Here is an 18,264-nt window from a genome sequence, read left to right on the forward strand (position 1 = left end):
TGTTGTTATTAATAGTAATATCAATGATAATTTGCAGTGCCTCGCATCTCTTTGACGTGTCCATGACCTGTTTAATCTTTGAAGGTCTAAATGCAGCAATATTTTGGTCCCATAACAGCTAAACTTCTTCTGGCTGCGCCTGCTGCAGTAGCCACGCCCCAAATTCATGCTATTGGCTGAGCTGGAAAGAGATTGACAGATCTGAGTGGACCGATCTCAATGTTTAAATGGAGCCTGAGGGGCTCAATGTTTACACTTTTGGGAAAGATAAACCTATGAATGACAACTAATAGTGCGTTATCACTATAAAAGGTTTGTATTTAGTGGGTTGTTTTCTGTATTTCACTGTTTGAGGGGGATTCTCTCATTTATCTGGGAAGATTGCAAGTGTGTTGAATCCCAAAATAACTCACTAATTCATGCACAAGACTTATTGGCAGGGAAAGAAGCGAAGTGTAATTTTTACCACTTCAGATTTATTTCCACGTTTGGAATGTGGCATCACTCTCGTAGCACTCGAGGAGGTGAAAATGGCACTATGACATTAGAGTGGGAAGAGATGTGTGGAAAAACATCACAACTCTGCATGTGTATGTGTGACTGCCGTAGTCATTCAGATGAAAAGCATCCTTCTGTAGATGTCTTTCTCATGAGTGTGTGTTGTCCAGCTCAGGCTGCCGTGTCCCTGACAGTTGTCTGAATGACGGAAATGACCTGACCTTTTCAGTTTTACAGAGCCATCGGGATGCATTGAGTTGGCTTACACTGGAGAAAACTGACACTACAGCCGTTTGATGCATAATATTTATTTAGCTAGCAAAAAATGTGTCAGTAACACACTTGACACAATATGGAGCTTGACTGATTCAGTAGTTAATGAGTACAAGCAAAATTGTCACTGGATATTTTTTAGGTAATTTTAGCTAAAACTTGGTGAACTATCTTTTTGACTGCTGCCTAGCATGATGCTAGCTGATGTTAGCACATGTAGCTAAGCTAATGGTGAGATACTAGCACACAGATATTTGGGTAAAATTAAATCAGTTGATCTCTCAGCATTAAAACTGCTCAGTTTCCAGAACGGTCCTGCCAACTGGCTTGTTTCAGTCAATGTTTACTAAAGCTGTTGGTCTAATTTGCGTCCCCTGTCATTCCCTAACCCACTTCCTCTCCCATCCGCACCCACTCTGCTGGATATCACTGACTCCAAAGTGTCTTTCAGTGGAAGCAGGTGCCCTGCATTACCCTTCATTATGTCAGTGTATCTCCAGCACTCAAACTGCTCCATTCTCTTAATCTAATTCAGGGTGCTGTAATTTGCGTTCCTCTGGCTAGGCACAAGACGGCAACCATCCAAGATCCTGAACAAGCTTGCAGAGATGTTTAAGTGACTTTTGATAGAGTAATAATTCCCGTGAATGCCAGTTGTTTGAAAAAAATACTTTACATTTATACCTGTGTTCCTGGCTGAGTGCTGCTTTTCTTGTGATGTCCGTCATGTATATTTTTACAAGTGCACCTGTTGCAATGCTTCATTCACTTTGTTGAAAAGTCCATCTTAAGCCCTATTTGGACGGTAATTGTTTCTTATGGGGGCAAGTTATTTTCAACATTTACAGGGGCTGGTCTGTGATTTTTATTGCTGTCCGAATCCAGAATGTCAGTGTTTCTCTCTCACCACCTGTGTAAAAATCCCCAGCCGAATTACCTACAGATTTTTGACAAACACCAAGGCCGTGTGGTAATTTCATTGCCATCCGAATGCACATCTCTGAGCTTACAAGAGGAGATCAATTCAAAATTCATTGTTTAAATCCTTCTTGACCACTGCGGAGCACAGTACGATAACGGTTGTGCTTCGCTGTAATTTTCATGTATTTTAAAGATGTACACTTTTATTACTGAAATGCTGGAAGGTATTTACAAGAACAATATTTCATCACTGCTCATCCTCAGAGAGTGGGAGCTGTTAAGAGCAAAAAGGAGAAAGAGAAAAAAGTATGTAAACATTTAAAATGGGCCGTTATTGTGGCAGCAATACATGCAATACAGTTTTAAAATATGTATTATATACAATAAAAATATAAAAGCAGCTTTATGTTTACCTCAAGTAAATAAAAGCCTGCATTAGCTTATTACAATCAACTTTGTTTCTGGTCTTGTTGGTTGAGCAAGTTGGTCTTACTGTTTAATCTAATGGATTAGGATCTTGTTGGTTAAACCAATGAGTTTGTGGTTTCAGTTTGAGCAAACCTGTTCTCAATGTGGTTAAGCAACCAGTTTGAGATACGATGGTATTTAGTGTAAAAAAATTTTTATTGTAACATTTATAATTATAGTTCCCATTCAGTCGGTCACGTTCGACGTACGTCGGACAGACCGACGAATAGGAATCTCGCTAGAGAGGCCAATCTACTTCGAGTGTAACTACAACGAGCCAATGCACATTGGCATGCAATCATATGCATCAGCTGCTCGCCTCGCAGCGCGGGTATATAACGAGCAGCAGGTGCGTTGCATCTTCAGCTTTTCGCTTCGGAGCCGAACGGTGTTGTTCCTGTTCTCTGCAAGCAAGTGTCTGCTAGAAGACGAGTCAAGCTTTTTGGTTGAACTTCTCTTTTTTTTCGAGTGCGGGCGAACAGCACAGCAGCGGGGTCGAAGTCCTCTCTTTATTTTCTGTTTTTTGTTTCGTTTGCCGTTATAGAGCAAATAGCTGTTTTGACAGCGTCAGAAGGCTGTTCTCACGGCCGGTACGGTGCGCTTCGAGCGCTGAAAGCCGTTTTTACGGCTGGTAAGAGTGAGCGCCTTCAAAGAGAGAAAGAGCACACGACAGGCTGCACACAATCCCTGTCTGTGTTGCGGCGGCCGTTCCCCTGCGTGCTTCAGCACTCTAAAAGAGTAAAGTCCCTAAAAGAGCTTACACAAATAGAGCTTGCGTCTTTTTAAAGATGACATTCTATTTGTGTGTTTCTGGATGCGGTCGTTTCCTGTCCTCACTGACGGCCACGATCACTGTTTCACATGTCTGGGCGCGTGCTGAAACGATGTTCGTGGGTGGTTCATGTTTTCGTATGAGAACATGATCACGTCGACACGCCGGTCGTGACTCTTCTTTCTCCGGGAAGCTTGAGTCCCCTCTGTTGTTGGCCAGCTGCCGCTTGTGTGTAAAAGCACAGCCGCGGGTCTGCCCGACACTCTGGGAGACCGCGGAGATCAGCGAGAGCAAACCTCTCGCTCCTCTGCGTGTCGTGTGCCGTCGAGCTGTCGGGCTGCAGCGCGGGTTGTCACGGCAACCCAGCGCTCGCTCGGCGCTCTAGATGCGCGGTCTCCTTGCCTAATCTCCATTGTAGCGCCCTCTCTGGTGCACCAGAAGAGGTCTACTTTGGTGAAATGGCTTGGGTGTCTTGAGGTTGAGGGGTTCCTTCGGGGAACCAACCCCTTAGGGCCCCTCCCTCTAGCGCATTACATGCTGTGCAGCTTCTGGATTGGATTGCTGGTCCTCTTCAGAGGGGAACCTAGCATTCCATTTAGGGCTCCAGCTGAGGGTCAGATGTCGATTGCAGCATCGGAGAGAGGGCTGTTATGCTCTGGAAATGAGGGTGACGCTGCCCACTGTAATGGTGTGTGCTTATGCTGACTCAGATTCAGAGTTTACAGCCATGCTTTCCCGGGTGTTCCGGATGTGCATGAAAAACTTGGCAGTATGGAGCTATATTGGTGCCATAAATATGGAATGCCAAAAGTGCCAAAATCTGCATAAGTTTTTACTCTCTCACTACCCTTATGGGTGGGGTGGCTGTTCACAGACCACACCCACCCTGCATGTGAGGCCAAGGCACTCTTTATGCATGAGGGTAGTTCTGAGCCGGGGTTGAGCTGCGCTTGTTGACTAACCGTGATCAAAGTCACGGCGCAGGCCTTCGGCCAGACGATGTCCACCTCAGTGGTCCAGAAGCGCCCCCCTGGCTTACCTTGCTGAGGTGCAAGAGGTCGTCAAGCTAAACGCTTTCTCGACACTCCCATCTCACAAGGTGGCCTTTTCGGTGACACTGTCGGGGACTGAGCCCAGCAGTTCTCCTCAGTTAGTGGCAGACCGGGGAGCCTCCCCCGACAAACCATTGAGTTCCTCGTGGGCCCTCAGTCTGCTCGTCGCCAAGGGTGTCGTCCCCTGCAGAATAAAAAAAAAAAAAAAACTCCGGCCCAGTCTGCTCTACTGTGTCCGCTGCAGGAAGATGACACCTCCCGTCTCTGCTACTGTTTAAGTGGTTAGTGAAAAATCACCCCTGAGACGGGTGACCCAGAGACGGGTGGGGCTGCTCTCCCCCCCCCGGAGGAGGGCCGGGTGGTAAATCCTGTTGGTTGGGTTTGTTTCTGTTCTCCCGCTGGTCCAACAGCCAGCGGTACCCAAATTTTCAAAAAGAGAGCAGTTCCTCCATCTCTGGGCCTGAAGAGGCTCGGAGAGCAGTGGGAGGAGAAAAGCCTCACCACTCTCATCCCCCTCTTCCTTCGCCAGAGGGCAGCAGCGTGCAGTCGAGAAGGCAGCAAAGCCTCTCCTGCGCCCCCTGCCCAACCGTGGAACCAGGTAGGTGTTGCACAGCACACTCTGACCCCGCTTCGGGCCGCCTCGCAGAGAGAGCCTCCCGAGCTGCGTCCCTGTGTTCCACCTCGCTGCCTCACTGCGGGTACGCCTGCGGTCCCTTTGATCCCGCCTGTACGGTCTCTGTGAGCCTGGTTAGCGCTCCCCAGTCCGTCTCGCTGGCTCATTCGGACCATCGGGCTCGGCTATGCGATTCAGTTCGCCTGGCGTCCCCCCAAGTTCAGGGGTGTCCACCTCACTGCAGTGAAGGCTGTCGATGCCCGTGTCTTGCGTGCGGAGATCGCGGTCCTACTGGCGAAGGACGCGATAGAGCCGGTCCCTCCAGCCGATATGAGGTCAGGGTTCTACAGTCCCTACTTCATTGTACCCAAGAAAAGCGGTGGGTTACGACCGATCCTGGATCTGCGAGTTTTGAATCGGAGCCTTCACAAGCTACCGCTCAAAATGCTCACGCAGAAATGCATTTTCGAGTGCATCCGTCCCCAGGATTGGTTTGCAGCGATCGACCTGAAGGACGTGTACTTTCATGTTCGATTCTTCCGCGACACAGGCCATTCCTGCGTTTTTGCGTTCGAAGGTCAAGCATATCAGTACAGAGTCTTACCCTTCGGGCTGGCCCTGTCTCCCCGCGTCTTCACGAAGGTCGTGGAGGGAGCCCTTGTTCCCATGAGAGAACAGGGTGTTCGCATCCTTAACTATCTCGACGACTGGCTCATTCTGGCACAGTCCCGGGATCAGTGGTGCGAACACAGGGATTTGGTGCTCAGACACCTCAGCCAGTTGGGTCTTCAGGTCAACTGGGAAAAGAGCAAACTCGCCCCGGTGCAGAGGATCTCTTTTCTCGGTATGGAGTTGGATTCGGTCGAACAGATAGCACGCCTCACAGAGGAACGTGCTCAGTCGGTGTTGAACTGCCTGAATACGTTCAACGGCAGGACAGCGGTTCCACTGAAATTTTTTCAGAGGCTCCTGGGGCATATGGCAGCCGCAGCGGCAGTAACCCCGCTCGGTCTGCTTCATATGAGACCGCTTCAACACTGGCTCCACGGCCGGATCCCGAGATGGGCGTGGCAACGCGGCACGTTCCGGGTGGCAATCACTCAGGAGTGCCGCCAAACCTTCAGCCCGTGGTCGGACCCCTTGTTTCTTCGGGCTGGAGTACCCCTAGAGCAGGTGTCCCGGCATGCTGTGGTATTCACGGATGCCTCTGCCACAGGCTGGGGTGCCACGTACAACGGGCATGCAGTGTCAGGGGTTGGACGGGCCCCCATCTGCATTGGCACATCAACTGCCTCGAGTTGCTAGCGGTACGCCTTGCCCTGAGCCGCCTCAAAGGGCCGCTACGGGGCAAGCATGTACTGGTCCGGACGGACAACACTGCGACCGTTGCGTACATCAACCGTCAAGGTGGTCTACGCTCCCGTCGCATGTCGCAACTCGCCCGCCATCTCCTCCTCTGGAGTCAGAAGCATCTGAGGTCGCTTCGTGCCATTCATATTCCCGGTGTGCTCAACCGTGTGGCCCACGAGCTATCACGAGCTGCGCGGCCAGGAGAGTGGCGACTCCACCCCCAGGTGGTCCAGCTGATTTGGAGAGAGTTCGGAGAGGCTCAGGTAGACCTGTTTGCCTCACCAGAAACCTCCCATTGCCGGTTGTTTTACTCCCTGTCCGGGGAACACTCGGAACAGACGCACTGGCGCTCAGCTGGCCCCGGGGCCTTCGCAAATATGCGTTTCCCCCAGTGAGCCTACTTGCACAGACCCTGTGCAAAGTCAGGGAGGACGAGGAGCAGGTTCTGCTAGTTGCGCCCTATTGGCCCAACCGGACCTGGTTCCCAGAACTCTCACTCCTCGCGACAGCCCCTCCCTGGCCCATTCCTCTGAGGAAGGACCTTCTTTCTCAGAGACGGGGCACTCTCTGGCACCCGCGTCCAGACCTCTGGAAACTCCATGTCTGGTCCCATCAAGAGGGTAGGGGACCTGCAGTCTTTTTCGGTCGACGAATCGTGCCTGGAGTTCGGGCCGGGTGACGGCCATGTGGTACTGAGACCCCGGCCTGGCTTGTGCCCAAGGTTCCTACCACTCCCTTCAGGGACCAGGTAGTGAGCCTGCAAGCGCTGCCCTCGGAGGAGGCAGACCCAGCCCTGGCTTTGCTCTGTCCAGTTCGCGCTTTGCGACTGTACATAGACAGAACTCAAAGCTTCAGGACCTCAGACCAGCTCTTGTCTGTTACGGAGGCCAGCAGAAGGGAAAGGCTGTCTCCAAGCAGAGGATGGCCCACTGGATAGTGGATGCCATCGCCCTGGCTTACCAAGCTCAGGGCGTGCCCTGCCCGCTCAGGTTGCATGCGCACTCCACGAGAGGCGTCGCATCTTCCTGGGCGCTGGCTCGTGGCGCCTCGCTACAGACATCTGTAGAGCTGCGGGCTGGGCGACACCTAACACGTTCGCTAGATTCTATAGCCTTCGTGTCGAGCCGGTCTCCTCCCGTGTTCTCACCTCAGGTCAGAGGCACGGAGAGGCCCCGGCTTAGTGTCGGCTTGCTGCGCTTACATGCGCTTTTTTCTCCAGAGAGTCCCTACAAGGCAGACCCTGTTGAGTCCTCCGATCTCCCTTCGGCAGCCGACGTGGCGGAGCGTCTGGCGCTAGGCCTATACTCCGTTGTATCCTTGAGAACCGGGTTTAGGCTGGGTACCATATGTGTGACCCTACTGGGATCCCATATGTCTAGTTCCACGGTTGCTCCTAAACGAAGCCTGTGTCTTTCCCTCTGGGAGAACCCACCTCTCATTGAGTTGGAGTCACCCCAGTTCTTCCATATGTAGTACAGCCTACGGGTTAGTCCATATGTACTTCTCCACTTAACTCCTTCGGGAAGGATGTGGCTTCCGCAGCGTTCCTTTCCCAGCGGAAGGGTACGCTTTCCCAGCGTTATCCAATAGTCTCACTGAATGGGTTTTGGGGAACAGCAGTGATTGACACTCTCTGTGTTAGCCCTGTCCCACCGTCCGTAGGCAAGGGGGTTCAGGTGGCTTACAACAGAGCGCTGGAAGAGGGCAGCCCCTGTGGCGCTTTGGTAGGGATTCCTATTCGTCGGTCTGTCCGACGTACGTCGAACGTGACCGACTGAATGGGAACGTCTCGGTTACAAAGGTAACCCTCGTTCCCTGAAGGAGGGAACGGAGACGTACGTCCCGTCGCCACAGTCGCTGTACCCCGCTGATGCTGCCGCCTATCCGGTTCGGCTCCTCAGCGAAAACCTGAAGATGCAACGCACCTGCTGCTCGTTATATACCCGCGCTGCGAGGCGAGCAGCTGATGCATATGATTGCATGCCAATGTGCATTGGCTCGTTGTAGTTACACTCGAAGTAGATTGGCCTCTCTAGCGAGATTCCTATTCGTCGGTCTGTCCGACGTACGTCTCCGTTCCCTCCTTCAGGGAACGAGGGTTACCTTTGTAACCGAGACGTTAGCTAACATGTTTCACTACAATTTAACATATCTTCCTCTTTTTTTAAGTTCTTTCTCATCCAGCATCCAGCTTTTTTGTTCTTATTGGTTTGTTGTTCTTCCAAGTGATGTTTTTTTGTTTTTTCTCGCTTTAACTGGGACTTCTAAGCATCTAGTCCTCTATCCAAAGGTTTATGCTTACCAAATATATTACAATTATTTTTATGCCAATTGTACAGAGAGCAGTTGCAAACAGTTTGTTTGTACAGTTTGTACCATAAAAATTGGCAAAAGAAATCTCAATGATTTCTTATGTTCTTTGAACATTTTCCCTGCATGCTCAAGCTGCCTTGGAAGGGCAACAGATGAAAACACAAAATGTATTTATTTTTTTAGTGCTCTCAGTCAAATCGATTGATTGCGATCTAACACACACACACACACACACACACACACACACACACACACACACACACACACACACATACACAGGTTTGTTTTGCTATCTTAGTGAGGACATTCCATAGGCGTAATAGTTTTTATACTGTACAAACTGTACATTCTATCCCTACCCCTACCCCTAAACCTACCTATCACAGAAAACATTCTGCATTTTTACATTTTTAATAAAACATTGTTTAGTATGTTTTAAAGCTATTTTAAATATGAGGACTGAAATGTTCATGTTTACGTCGTAATACCAGTGTAATACTCATGTCATTATACAAATTTGTGTCCGCATAAATCACAAAAACGCGCACTCCCACACACACACACACACACACACACATATATATATATATATATATATATATATATATATATATATATATATATATGATTAATCGATTTGACAGCACTCATTTTGCATGGAATGATAAACTGATCTGATGAACTAATCTGTGTGTGTGTGTGTGTGTGTGTGTAGGAGCTCGAGGAGCGTCTCCGGCAGCAGCACCACATGGAGCTTCAGACTCTGCGGGAGGCTCACAGGCAGAACATCGAGACTCTGAAACAGCAGTCAGAGCAAGAACTGCAGACTCTCCGCTTCGAACTGGAGGACGAGGGCAAGGCCATGCTGGGTAGAACAGCCACTAAATCACACACATTTACACACCTGCTGGAAAAACCCTACAGAACCTTTTTTATAATTTACCCTAGTTCGAATTCAGTAGGAATGAATGTCTGCACTGTCATTTTGCAAGTGATGAAATCAGATCTATTTGCAGAGACAGGTGACTCATTATCTGTAATATCTATATAGGTTACCATAGTAATGACTTACATGGAAGCAAAAGAGTAGCTGGCACAATGAAAAAAAGGGCGAAAAGCTGAATATTTTGCTACTGCTTATAGAAATCCAAACTGAAATGCATGTTTAGACTTTTCTAAGCATCAATATGTGATCAGATTGGATCAATATGTCAACATATATATATATATATATATATATAATTATATAATATATAAAACAGCAGCACTGGATGGTTTACGGTGTTTGTTTTTTTTTTCACTTTATTATTTTATTAATTTTTTTGCTGTTCAGACTACAAATAACTAAACTGATTTGAGTCAGATTGCCCAAAAAAATTGCATTTTGGGAGACTTGGTTTGTCTAAAATTTCAGGAAATTAAAAATATGTTAAATGTTTTCTGTGACAACAATGCATGATTTTCAAAATTCAAATTAAAATGTAATTTATTAAATTAAATGTATTAAAAGTTTCTTCAGTTTGTGCTCATCTTGCAATCAGCTAAAAAACTATATGCCAAATATATGCCATATATCTGTCATGATTGGGTTTCAGGAAGCTGGGAAGACTAAAATAAAAAATAATTTAGTAAATATTTTAGTTTTGCATCATTTTGTTAGATGACTTATTGGCTGCAGATTCAAGAATCCATTATAAATCAAAATGGTTTGCTTATTCACCCCATGTCATGTTAGTAATTTAGCATTTCGTTGGTAATGTTAATAATTATTTGATTTAAAGCACATTTGTATTTGCTTTATACACCAAGCAGTGTTGGAACTAGATGTCCAATATAAAATCTGAGTCCTGAATAGATCTACAGCTCTAATTATAGCTCAGTCTCTTTGAAATAAGGTATAATTGGAAGAAACTGGAAAGCAGCATAATGAGAAAGTGCAGACAGGAAATTGCAGGTGGGGGAACGAGTGTCACTTCCATTTCCACCTGTGACGTTTATGCTTTAGGGAGAGTTGGAGATGAATGATGTTTAATTCAGCTCTAGACAGCCGTTCATCTCCCTGGAATAGTCTTGTTTTTCCATTCACTGAGTCTCTTTCTTTCTCTTGTTTTTCTCTCAGCATCCCTGCGTTCAGAGCTGAACCATCTCCACGCGTCAGCCATTGAACACATGCGTCAGACCCATCAACAGGAAACAGCGGCTGCCAAACAGGAACTGGAGCGTGCTTTGGAGCAGAGCAGAGTACAGGTAAACTTCCTCCACAGCAGTTTATTTTGATATTTTTTGCACACGCTTATTGTGGTGTCATCAATTTTTGATTTTCTTGCCATAAATGTCACATGCAAAAAGATTTAACTGGTTGTCGATCAAATGCCCCCATCCTCTCTAATACATATACTACTGTTCAAAAGTTTGGGGCATTTATTTGATCAAAAAATCAGTAATAGTGTGAAATGTTATTACAATTTAAAACAACTACTTTCTATATTTGAATAGATTTTAAAATGTAATTTATTCCTGTGATGGCAAAGCTGAATTTTCAGCATTGTGACTCCAGTCTTCAATGTCTTCATTTGCTTTACAGGAGACATTTTTATTTTCTGCTTTTTTTTGAAGTTATTATTTTAAAAAAAATATATTGCTAGTTTTCAGTATTTTTGCTGTAGACTGTGTCCTAGCTTCTCTGCCAGTGTATTCCCATCATTCTCCGACTGTCTCCTACTGTCCTATTGTTTCTTAATGGAGACAGTGACTAACAGTAAGTTCAGCAAGTGAATACCTTTCCAGGAAAGGACAAATCAATAGCGTTCTGCCAACAGTTGGCTGCTATGAAAGAAAAGGGCCTTTATAAATCCTCTTGTCATCTAGCTCATGTATAAGAAGACAGTTAAACAAAAGAAAAGCTGACAGGATTGTTGGCCAAGCAACTGAAAGGTTGTACAGTTTGAGTCTTAAACACAGGCCTCAGGGGGAAATGTGTCCATGAAACGCACATACACACTGAATCAAACTGCAAAGTACTCTTGCATCTGTAATGGCCCATGATTAGAGTAAGTGCCAAAGACAACAAAAATTTCTCTTTTCCCCCTGTAAATTCTGGGGGAAAATTAAGTTTTACCAAAAAATGTACCATTTCATTCTTTCTACATCATTTCACGTTTAATTCAATGTGTTATTTGAGGATTGTGAAATTTACTAGCAATTTCTGGGCGAAAACATGGAACAATTTCCATACATGATGGAAATTTATTGAATAAATCCCTTGATGCGTAACAAAAACTCTTTGCCTCAACAGAGGATATAATTGGATATTTGGATTAACCAGTGGACCAATCGCATTGCACAGCATCTCAAATGTTGGTTGGGTCATTCTGAAATGCCTAGGCCAAAGTCTGTCATCAAAATGATTTTTGGTTTAATTCCCTCCCAGAAGCATCTCACATGATTGCATTCCCAAACATCAGGCATCCAAATGCAAGATAACATGACAGCGTTTATTGTGTTTCATCTGTGAGCTCTGAGACGCAAGTCATTTATGGAGGAAAAAAGTGCCTCAGTGGCTTCCCTGATTGCAGCAACTTCCATTTTTATTACATATATTCTGTGCCAATTTCCCAGGAAGTGGCAATTTTGTTCTCTTGAACACATGGGATGGATATGGTGCTTTATTTGCAAATGTTTTATGCGATATTTTAATTTTGCACACAAGTTAAATTCGCAACTTTGGGTGGATTTTGGAATACTAATTAAACTGCCTGCTCCATTATGCTTTTTCGAATATTACCTTTCATGCAGTTTGTAATACAGCTGTTTGTGAATGTAAAAGGTCTGCAAAGTTTTAAAGATCAAAGTGCACGACAAATAAAGTTATTGTCTCCTAAAAAAATAATTGATTCTGAACTGCCGAAATGAGTCTTCAGCAATTCCATTCTCAATTCCTGTAACAAACCTATGTAGGCTTGTAACAAATTTGCATAATGCCAACCGATGGTTTTCATTTGCTGCCTCCGAATTTGCTGGCTGAGGCCTGGGAGAGTTTGGTTCATGTTGTTGACATGTCGAGAAAAAGCTGTTTTCTGTGCTGCGAAAGTACATCTGGAATTGCTTGGAAATCTGAATTGATACAGAAAATATGACGCCATTGTTACAGTTTGTATCACTGTGAATCAAGCAGAAATTCAGATATGGTAATTTGCGTTTCTGACACGAGCTGTAAGCGGTAGACCAATCACAACAAACTGAGCCATCTGACCAATCAGAGCAGAGAAGGCTCTCAGAAGGGAGTAGTTTAGAGAGACCGAATCTTCGAACAAACTGTTTTCAGATTATTTAAGAAATTTGGTTATATGCAATGTTTATTATGAGAAAATGTGTATTTTGACTTCGGATGCATGTAAACCTATTATAGGAGACCTCCAAAACAAAATTAGGAACATTTAAAATAACTTAATAGGGGCTCTTTAATTCTCAAGCTCCTGGGGCTCAGATTTGTTTCGTGAGATCTCGCCTAATGTCCCTCAGACAATAACAGAGGTCAAAGGGCAAATTCAGTGTGATCTTTGCTAAAGAGAGGCTGCAAACTCAGAGAAAACCGCATCAGTGTTGTTCAGCTCTCTCAGGAGTTGAACAAACCCTGCACTGCTGGCGTCGTTAAGAAATCTATTTTTGCTAAGCATTCACTAAGCGTTTCTAGCCACAGTACGTCATACATCATCCAGAAATAACAAATGAGTGTACACAGAAAACGCAGATGCACGTTTTTTGGGTCAAACTGTGAATATTTGTATCTTCTGAGATTAGAATTGTTTCATTGCATCTACAATCAAACTGTGCGTCTGTCTCAGGGACTCAGTTGACTTTGTTGTGCTCAGTTTTCTGTAATGCCCTCACGTACTCTCAGTAATGTCCCTGACATCATAAGGCTGGGAGAAAAAAAAAAATGCTTAACCTTCCCCCAAGACTCCTGCCGATCCCACTAGTTATGACAGCAGAAGCAGATGTGTCATGAAAGTGCCGTGAGAAACATTGGTTTATGTTTTCTAGTTCAAATCATTATAACATAAGGTGTAAACATTGCTTTGTCAGTCTATTTTTATTTTATTTTGTGTTTTAATTTAATTTTATTTTATTTGCACCAGTGAATAGCATTTATGGATGGATGGATGGATGGATCGATCAGGACTCAGTATCAGCAGATATTCAAAGACTCGGATTGGATCGGGGGCACAAAAAAACTTGATTGGGACATTCCTAGTTATTTCAAGTTACTTTAACTTATTTATTTTAGTTAGTTCAGCATTTTCATTTTTTTTAAGTTAAAGTTTTTCATCTAATATTTATATTTTATTTCAGCTTTATTTCAATTACCAAACGCGTTTTTATTTTTTATTTTTAGTTAGCAATATCAAGATTGCCCTAAATCATTTACCTCTTACTTTACAGATGCACATTTCTATTTTAAGTTTTTTTATGTTCGATAAGAAATAGCAAACACGTTCAGCATACTGACAGGTGTTAAAAGTGTGTTTGAAGTCTTTAACAGAGACTCCCTGGAATTCTGTGGGGATTTCAAAGAATCACTTTGCTCATACTGCATAACAGAAATCTCTCTTTCTCTTCTCCCAAACACTCTCTCCATTTTTGTCTTATCGTTGTTTCCCAGTGAGAGTCCAGTTTCCATGCCTGGTTTAATGAGCTGTGTAAGATTAGCTGGTTAAAGCCACAATGCGAAGAATTGAGTTTTACCTCGATAGCGATCGGCACGGCGGCTTCACACCTCATTGTCCCTGGCAGACTTTAGTGTGTTCGGCTACTGGCTTGAGATCAGATTCGTCCCTTGGCCATTAACATTTGAGTTTTATAAATCGATTCTGAATCTTGCAGGCACATTCCCTTCTTTATTTTACAAGTGAGCACCAAGTTCATATATATCTAGTGCATGGTGTGGGAGCTCTCATAGTTTATGACAGCATTAGAAATTGTTTTGTTCATATGCATTAAAGGTAGAATAGTATAAACCAAATCATTTCATCCGCATGGTTGTTTGGCAGCTCTGCAAGTGGCCCATTGGCTCCCAGGGGTCTGGTTCCTCTAAACGAGTGCCTGCATTCACAAGACACACAGTATTTATTAAAGCCTGTACTGCTCAGTGCTCCTACACCATGAATCTCTTGGTCAATGGATAACCATTAATGCTCTCTTACACGGGTCGGCATATTTTCTGGCAGTGCTGATTTTCAGTCAGTAATAAACATGCGTGTATGAAGAATGAGAGAAAGAGGAATCAAACGCTCCCCGGCAGGGCTCCAAGGCAGACATCTCTGACTATTCAGTGCTTTTGTCTGGCACAATAATGGAATGTATTTTAATTATCTTCATTTTTTTTTTTTTACAGCAAATATTAATATATATGATTCTTTGCAATTCATTTACTTAACCAAATTCCATTTAATTCATTTGATTACAACTTTTAATCGATTGACAGTCCTAGTAAAACAATAGTTTTAAGGATTACAAGGCACTTAACAGCATTTGCTGCATTTAAACTGTCATTGCCTAAAAAAAAGGAACTAAAATTCACTTTGGATAGAAGCCTGTTTCCACCTCAGAGTAGAATTAAATTAAATTCAATTCAATAATAAAAATTAAAAAGGTAACTTTACTATGCATAATTTTCACTTTATATCTCAATTGCAACTTTTATGTAAATTCAAATTTATATGGCTTGAATTGATTTATTTTCTCATAGTGTGACTTCATATTTTACAATTATGTTATTTCTCATAATTATGACCTTTTTATCTCCCAGAGTGACAATTAATATCTCACTGTTTTGTGTATTATTCTCATAATTGCATTTTTTTATCTCATGAATTGTAAAACATTGTTTTACAATATAACATTTTTCTCTCACAGTTTAATTTAATATTTCACAATTGACATTATTTCTAATTAAAATTGTTTCTCCAAAAGTGACCTAATATCTCACAGTTTTGTCTCTTTTTCTCTTAATAGTGACTTTTTAACTCATGAAGTTATGATTTTGTCCTCACAATTTAACTTAATATTTCACAATTATGACGTTATTTCTCGTAAATGACTTTTTATCTCCAAACGTGACCTAATATCTAATATATATAATAAATAAGTGACCTCTTTTTTTCTCTTTCTCATAATAATTTTTATCTCATGGAAGTGATTTAGTATCTCGTAATATCACTTAATGGTTTACAATTGTATATTTAACTTATATTTCTTACTTTTTTTTATCTCCCAAAATGACTTGTGTCCCACACTGACAATGTGTCCCGGGATCATTTGATTTTGGTTCATCCACACTGCCGGTGAGTTTCTGGAATCTGTGCATGCGTTCACACACATTCCGTAAAGATCTCGTAAAGATGCGTGACATCAGGATGTGACGTGTAATGTCTCTGCAGTGTCTTAAGTTTGCTTATGATCTGCACGTTCGTGCATTTTCTGATTTGATCATAAACTAGCGCATCGTGTACCATTCCACTAAGCTGGCGAACGATCTCAGCTTCAGCTTCACTATGACACACCCCTTAGGGCATTTTAACTGCCTTTTGTTCACACAGGGATTCTGGGATCAACACTGTGTAAAAGGGGCTATTGACTGTATACCTCACAATGAGATTTTTGAGAACTTTTTTCCACAATGCAACTTAATATTTCACAGCTTTATATCTCATGATGTGGCTTTATTTCTTGTTTTAATCTCACAATAACCTGTTTTATTTTAGTTTGAGATGGAAACTATATAAAGGTGTGTGTTACGTAACATAAATAACTCTTCTCTGATTTAATGTGAGTGGTTGAATAGTGCTACCATGAGCCCTCATTTCCCCCCTTCGTCTCTATTTGACCTGTGCTGTTCCCCCTCGGTCAACAAACTTTTGATCAGCAGAACACTGAAATCCAGCCTCTCTCAGGGCTTTCTGGGTACTATGCCCAGGAGAGCACAGCTCCACACATCCTCCCAGACACCTGCTAATCAGCCTCTTCTCAACTGTCTGTATGCCTCTTGGCTTGGGCCAAAGTTAATGATGCTTATATTATCCTACGCGTTGAAGTACTCCTCCAGGGAGACATTTATATGTGCCTCTGTCTTTGATGGAAAAGGTCAGAGATGTCAACTTTAGCCCTCGCAAATTATATCCTAAGAGCTGAAAGATTTCAGCAGGTCTCTTTCTGTATGGTAGAATGAGCGCTTTTAAAGCCACGTCTCTTTAGGAAAAGGGCCACCTGCTGATGTCAGATGACTTTTCGTCCAGGTTGAGCTTTGTCATGACAGGTGGACGGCTGTTGTGACATTTGCTGAGGGTCTTTCTGTGGAGAGAGGTTTAGATGACCTGCGCTTCAAGGTTTATTTTGACCTGATGCTTGGGCTGCTGTTGAATACAGTGTTCTTCCTTGCACTTTTCAGATATTGTGTGAGTGTGTGCGTTCAAAATCTACAATCAATTATTCAGCTAAAGCTGATTTCATATTCAGTCAGATTATGTAACAATACCCACGTGTTTCGACTTCACCCCAGGCAAAAGTTGCCATTCATGATTTTTTCATTCATGATGAAAAAAAGATAAAAATCTAAATTTTAGCATTACCAATGCAGGTTGTTACCATAGTGACAAAGCATAGCCTATATTTTATTTGCATTTTTTGATTTCTGGTGTCCCCAGAATGTGTCTGTGAAGTTTCAGCTCAAAATACCACACATATCATTTATTACAGCTTGTCAAATTTGCCCCTGTTTGGGTGTAAGCAAAAACACACTGTTTTTGTGTGTGTCCCTTTAAATGCAAATGAGCTGCTGCTCCCGGCCCCCTTTCCAGAAGAGGGCAGAGCTTTAACAGCTCATGCTTCGGATACTCAACAACAACAAAGCTGGAAAATCTCACGCAGGCACACAAGACAATCACCTTTTACACTGTTCTTTACAAACGTGTGGTTAAACAGTATATAAACAAGGTTTAAAATAGACAACAGGCATAATGGTCTCTAAGACAACATTAGCCTTAGCCGCATTTGTTGTGAAACTGGCTAACAGACACATTGACTGAAATGGCGATTTGCTCAAAAATCATAAAAAATAAACAGTGTGACACTTACTTCTGGAGGTGAAGCTGGATCACGAAAAGTTAGGTACAGATCCATCCTTGAGTACCAACTTTTTAGCAAAGACTGCCTTGTATTGCCCCTTGTTCACAAAGCAGTCTGAAGTGAAATGATTTGTGTAGACATAAACTAATTTAGGTAGATTTTGGGGCACATTACCTTCAAAAATGAAACTAATTCACTGCGTCCTCAGTGGCTCAGATGTTGGGAGAAAATGAAGACTTGTATTCAGTCTTACATCCAACAACAGAACACCGGGATTGCTTACGAGACATTATTCACACTACAGCTGCTTGAGCGCGAAGAAAATGGCAGACAGCGTACAACTCGCTGAGGGCGGAAACTATGGTAATGCTGGACTGTCAGTCAGCGGAAGTGGCGGGGCCTTAGCAGTGTGGCACAGCTCAGGCCCCGCCCACGGTCGCTGACTGACAGTCAAAATGGCATGTCTAATGAGACTGCTTTGGTTTAATGGGGATTTAAAAAAAAAAAAAAGGAGTGGTTGGCTTTTTGTCTTTGTAGGGTGGTTGTGTTCACACACTGCCAACACACATTTATGTCCAAACACCATGTAAAAGTGGATTTTGCATAATAGGTGCCCTTTTGGTGCCTGCCCATGCAAATTCCATTGTCAGGGCATTCCTAAGTTGTTCTGGATGGTTTCTAGGTGGCCCAGTTAAAAAGAGTCTACCCTCAAGTCGAGAGTGCGAGAGAGTGAGAATGTGTCAGTCTGAGATTATGAGCACGAGGAGAACCGGACCGCTGTGTTCTCCAGGCGCTGATCCTGTGGTCTGCTGGAGGCACAGTCTTGAGTTAGTGTAAATGAAAATGTCACAGGCAGACCCCCTGACAGCCCTGCTCCAGCA

The 18,264-nt window shown here is 43.7% G+C and overlaps 1 protein-coding gene across 3 annotated transcripts in view; it reads left to right on the forward strand.

Annotated features, from left to right (window-relative positions):
* The window catches only part of fam184ab (family with sequence similarity 184 member Ab), a 131,299-nt gene that overhangs the window by 89,947 nt on the left and 23,088 nt on the right, over positions 1–18,264 (forward strand). For all 3 annotated transcript variants that reach the window (XM_051875504.1, XM_051875506.1, XM_051875505.1), the window contains exons 12-13: positions 8,976–9,129; positions 10,380–10,507. In XM_051875504.1, coding sequence (XP_051731464.1) covers positions 8,976–9,129; positions 10,380–10,507 — 282 coding nt within the window. The remainder of the gene's footprint in view (positions 1–8,975; positions 9,130–10,379; positions 10,508–18,264) is intronic.

Source organism: Ctenopharyngodon idella, chromosome 20 (assembly GCF_019924925.1).
Source record: "Ctenopharyngodon idella isolate HZGC_01 chromosome 20, HZGC01, whole genome shotgun sequence".
Lineage (NCBI taxonomy): Eukaryota > Metazoa > Chordata > Actinopteri > Cypriniformes > Xenocyprididae > Ctenopharyngodon > Ctenopharyngodon idella.